General features: G+C 43.4%; 2 protein-coding genes across 2 annotated transcripts in view; one reads left to right on the top strand and one right to left on the bottom strand.

The window, feature by feature from the left end:
• Positions 1-5,730, top strand: part of T265_00511 (hypothetical protein) — a gene marked incomplete at both ends in the record, with an annotated part of 28,838 nt that overhangs the window by 9,864 nt on the left and 13,244 nt on the right. The window lies entirely within an intron of this gene.
• T265_00512 (hypothetical protein) overlaps positions 5,505-5,730 on the bottom strand; it is a gene marked incomplete at both ends in the record, with an annotated part of 5,407 nt that continues 5,181 nt past the window's right edge. Inside the window, one exon of the mRNA XM_009164316.1 lies at positions 5,505-5,682. Within this exon, the coding sequence (XP_009162580.1) occupies positions 5,505-5,682 (178 nt within the window). The remainder of the gene's footprint in view (positions 5,683-5,730) is intronic.

Here is a 5,730-nt window from a genome sequence, read left to right as displayed (position 1 = left end):
TTGCCTCGCACGTCAGATAGTTGAGCTTCAAGTCCGATTATCAAGATCGAGTCCAGTGCCTTCCCTCTTTGATGTGGACTAACCGTGCAAGTACAAGGGAGGACTATCTAAACAAGACTGATGTGAATGTGAACCGTACCATTCGGCCAACAGTAGCCAACCGGGCTTTCGCCTATATTGTCCAACGCAAGTGAATCAACAACTGGTGTAAATTTTCCCCTCTTGAGCATGACTACCGCTCTCGATGGGTTGTTACTGAAGTGGGGAACGTTATTTGTTTGAACATGGTAGGTATACCTGTCCGTGAATCTGAAGATGGGGTTAGAAGCCAGTGAGTGCACTTAAATGAGATAAACTCTACACCAGACACCGCATCTATGCACCATCTACTGTAATTGTAGTGTGGTGAGATCAGGTACCTGAAGTATTGGTTCTGCGCGCTTTTTGGCAAGGCCACGTGACCCTGAACCATCGAGTGAGCACTGATCATGCTTCAAATCGGTCCACTTGATCTCAGATGGTCTATGTCCAGTGGGTTAACCAAAGCGTTATTCGGCGACTGAACAACGGACAAACTGAAATGTGCTGTGTTCAGAAGACAGTCGTCATATTTATCCCAAACCTTGTATGCCTGGAGTTTTTGTTTTCAGTTGAAATTTGAAGGAAGGCATCAAACTGAGTCAAACAGCCGTTCATAAGTGGTTCGGATTTTTAATCTTCTATATATAGCAAGTGCTTCTCGTTGAGTCTGATAATATTGTTGTTCGGCTTTTGAAAGCCGGCGGGAAAAGCAGACCACAAATCTACCACGCTGTTCAAGGATTGCTCAGCAATAGGCGAAAACTTCGCTTCATCCACATAGTTCCCTGATATAAGTCGTTCAAAGGATCAAACATCACGGAACTACATGATGATGACTGTGCTTTAAACAAGTTGCGTGGTTTTCCGAAGACATGCGCAGTATTCAGTGCACGACGCCGAACATGACACATCGAACGCAACAGCAATCAACTTCAAGGATCTACAGGGTATCCGATCACAATTTCGTTGTTCATCATGCAAAATAGGCCTGCCATAGGTGCAAATCTTGTGTACCTGAACTTTTGAATGGCTACCCACGCCTTGGGCGAACCTGCTTCTTCTATGTGGTGACCACTCATCGGATAGTTTTACACTCTGCCTCAAAGACTTTCATAGAATGTAAGCGTTCGAGTAACAGTCGCTACCAGTCAGTTGCGTATTATTAAAGGCGAGACTAGATAACTAGCAAACTAACTAGCAGATGATTATTGGCCGTAAGTATGCCCAAGTCCTGACAACTCGGATCAGCTCATCTGGATATTTCTCACAATCCTCACCATTGGGTATCTTATCATCAAGGAGGGTTCCAAGAATGCTGTTGTCTTTGCCACCAGACTGTCTTGATAAAGGTACCGCATTATTTTCCCCCTTTATGTGGCAGGACCTGTCGCCCTTGATTAAACACCGCTTAACAGCGAGTTCAGACGTACCTAGACTGGTGCTAAATGAGTCCTTTCTCTCATCAGACTACACGCTCTCCCGTCCAGATCATAAAAGAACTTGTTGTCTTACTCATCTAATCGACCTATCGGTGAACTCAGACACACTGGTAGAACCAAATGGTGTCTGAGAACACGAAAGATGTGTGCGTGCCAAAGGCAGGGCGGCAACGTTGAGCACATTTCAGATGGCTCCGATGGTGTCTGAGAACACGAAAGATGAGTGCATGCCAAAGGCAACGTTGAGCACATTTCAGATGGCTCCTCAAGTAATTTTTGTTTGACGACATTCACGAAGCTGAGAAAGTCACAATATGTCGTTTTATCAAGTCACTATGTGCTCCAAACCAACTGCCAATAAACGTTTCATCAAACTGAGAATCTACTCCTCCATCTTCATTTTTCACCACTTTTTTAAATCGTATTATGTTACTCTATTAAGCTGTCATTTTCAATCAGGTTATGTTTTTCCATATTTGGCCACCACAAAATTAGACCTTCCTGTCTATCCCACCGTGGCTGATCGATTCTACTCGTCCATCACGTGGCATCACGTGCTCTGATTTAATTGACTTATCTAATCACCCACACCAAGTTTCACGCATGAAATGACTCTGTGAACCTTTGAGAACGCATCCTATCTAAATAACTGGGTGATTTATTTTATATTTTTATATTTTAGGAGTATCTGTGGGGTTGCGATCCGTGCATAGGATATCCAAAACTGGCCTTTGTTTCACTGTCTTCAAGCACTGTCTCAACATGGAGCATCGATCGTTCCTTGTTTTGGGCAACTTATCCACTGGTCAAATCAGATGCTTTTTTTTATCTCAGAGCCCCTTCAGGGTTCTTATGGCAAACCTTGTACCCCACAAGGAATTTTTAAAGTGATCACGTCCGAAAATTGCTCGAGTATAGTGTACTTCAATAACGCTAAACCGAGTAGACGTGGGGCATTCCTTCATACCTCGATAGACGCATCGTCTCTGTATGTAAAACAAGGAGATAAAGAAATGATTGTGGACGGTCAACCTCCGGAATGGATTCGAATTTCATTCGCCTGTGGAGTCTCACCAGGAGAGTGCCAAAGTTCTCCATATTGTCGCTTAGAATCAGCTGATTTGAGATCGAAGAATTCTTGTCAATATTAAGGTTTCTGTGATACGGTGACACACGAAACTTATAGTTGTTTGTTCGAGAATCTACTCACCCACTGTTTCGTTTATCAGACGTAGCGAACAGTTCAGTAGTTTTCATAGTCCCCCGATCATGTTATTGCTGTCAAGGTTAGTGGAGATATCAGCCATCGTGAAGTTGGATTCGTCTGGTGTGGACCCTTGTGCCGGTAGCTTGGAGTCAAAGATGACGCAATCCGGGGGCCAGTGCGTTGAATATACCACAGCAAGCTGACCACTAACTCTGAATTGGGACGACTCTAAGAGCGGACACTTGGTATCCCTGGAAGAAAAGTCAAGGATGTTGTCTTGTTGCAATAGGTCGGAATGTCAAGACTAGGGAAAAAGGCCACTGGTTTCACGAATACGAGCCTCACCCGCCGTATTGGTACAAATAGATGAAGCGACTGTGAAAACCGCTCAGGACAGGTATGTCTTCAAGTTTATCTAGAGCAGTTTCTTCGGGTCAGAGTATACATCGAGCGATTTGTTGTTGCTTTGGCGAAACACCTTGCATAGGTAGTTGAAAAGAAATATTTGTGAGAAACCCCAGTTCTGAATCTACAGCATACTCCAAACAGATTCTAAGCGCGCCATCAGACAGAGACTCCGCGAGAGTTCGACTTCACTTCTATTGCCATAAAACCGGTTCAGTTAGATAATGAATGCACCATCCACACAGGTATCCGATAGGCCAATGCTTGGACTATTTTACATGGAAACATTGAAAAATGGAGGGACATTTCTTTTATTTCGTCAGGCTAGCATTTGCATGGTACTGTGGGATATTACCCTGCCGCATCAGTGCTCCAGTGCTGGCTAGCCACCTTCAAAATTAAGCCCTAAAGACTTCTACTAGCTCCTTCATCATGCTACTAATTTGGAAGATTTCAAAGAACCTGGGTCGGCACAGTCAAGCTAAATTTGGAGGGTTTTGATCCCAACCTAGCATAAGATATCCGTTGTTGGAATCCAAATTGGATCTCTGACTGTACAGTTCCGACAATCGGTCTGGACATGTAAAAAATCGAAGTTTGTTGCCATAAATTAAAGCAAACTAAGTTAGGTAGCTGAAGATGGCAAATTATGCTCCAGTTTGTGCGTTTAGTTTCCCCGGGAATGATCTGCCAAAATGGGATCACTTACTGCTCATTCTAGATAGTGGATATTCCGAAGCGAACGTGCAGAAGGGTAAGAATAGCTGAGGACCCAAGGACGACCCAGTAGAATTAGTCACGATAGAGAGTTAAACGAACACGGTTATCTTGATATTGTCTTTCACAGAGCAACTGTATCATTCATGTGAGAAACCATCTAATGGCGTCAAAAAGCCGAAGTTTTGACAATCATAAGCGATAGGTCACACACTTGCGCTCCTTTTTGGACCTCTAGTTTCTATCAAATCGACTTAGTCGGGCATCTACGGTTTTGTCCCATTCTTCCAGTTATCCGTAAACTGAATGTACGAGGGATGCTGTTGGCGAATACTGTGCAGGTTCATCGTTAGATTTATGTGCGTGATCCCGCAGTATTTTACGATTATCGATTTCGTGTTTTGAAACACGACTAGGAACGGTGTTGCAGTCTGGACCTGCTTTGTCGTCAGGCTTGAATACTGGTCAGCTACTCCCGCTTTCCTGCAAGGAAAACCTGCATCCAGCTAGTGGGCTACATCGAAAGAAGTGATTTGGAGTCTAGGTGATCGTTTCGGTCGGTGACCTGAAATTCCCGTAACCACAGAAAAATTAGTTGGCAAGGTAAAACACACCTTCTTTGTACATTGTCTTTGTATGAGGTGTCATCCCCCTGGGAATCGATGATGTCAAGGTATCTTGGGACTAAGTAACACAAAACTTTTTTATGTTTCAAGGTTGCTGACGCAACCCACACTGTTGCTGCCGGTTCAGTTGGTCTGCTAGGAGGTGGAAAGCTAGGTTTTAATCTGTCCAATACAGCAACAATGCTTTGCTTGCGGCATTCTGTTGTATAGAAACCATTTCCCTATTAACATAGACGTATGGAAAAATGGTTACTTGAAGGTATGAAACGTGAAAAACGAGCGTTTCTTCTACGACACACTCTTAGAACAGCTGACCTTTTCGGATCTTGGTCCGATTGTCCACAAACCTGTGCGAGGATGGAACCTGGGACTGACCTGAAGCATGTCAGACACGTTGACGACGGTCAGAATCTTATCAAACGTATGACAGTTTGACGTATAACGAATGATAGCTGCAAGGGCTACCTGTTTGACTGGTTCCTGAATATCGTCGTTTACTGAGCAGCATTTTAACTGGGTCCTTCGAAATGTATTCACCAGTCGGCTAGTAACGGAAGACTCATCCGAATTCTTCGTTTATGCTGTTCCTCCTAGAACAAATATTGTCTTTAAAAATGCCAGTGAACAACACTTTAACGTATTGATCCCCAAAAGATTGAGCTTCTTGTATTTGACGTAATGTGTGAAGGAAAAAGACATCTTTGGAGCTGTTATTTTGCGCAACCTTTACAAGAAAAAGCTGAGATTTCATTCATAATTCCTCATTTCACTTTGATTCACGTCGAGTTAACGTGAACCGAGTTAACTTTTTACGGCTTATCTTAAGAACTTCATCCAGGTACCTATGAAAGACAGCCATGTCTTCCCAAGGTTGCTGAAGACTCTTCGACAGCCCACAACCATTTGAGTAGTTTCCTCTAAGAAAATATACTGCTCACTTTGATTCGAGTTAACGTGAACCGAGTTAACTTTTTACGGCTTATCTTAAGAACTTCATCCAGGTACCTATGAAAGACAGCCATGTCATGTCTAGGTTGCTGAAGACTCTTCGACAGCCCACAACCATTTGAGTAGTTTCCTCTGAGAAAATATACTGCGATACCTCGAATATCGAACCAACTGAAACATGAGGCGCCCTGTGTGCAGCACATTCAGCTGGAGGACATCATAAATGAGAGATTCAATTGAGTCTCCCGTGGAGGTTAAACTGATAAACAAATGAGTGTATTTGTCGAAAACAGTCTAATTCGGGTTC

Source organism: Opisthorchis viverrini (genome assembly GCF_000715545.1).
Source record: "Opisthorchis viverrini unplaced genomic scaffold opera_v5_5, whole genome shotgun sequence".
In the NCBI taxonomy this organism is placed as follows: Eukaryota; Metazoa; Platyhelminthes; class Trematoda; order Opisthorchiida; family Opisthorchiidae; genus Opisthorchis; species Opisthorchis viverrini.
This window is presented reverse-complemented; position numbering and strand designations above follow the sequence as displayed.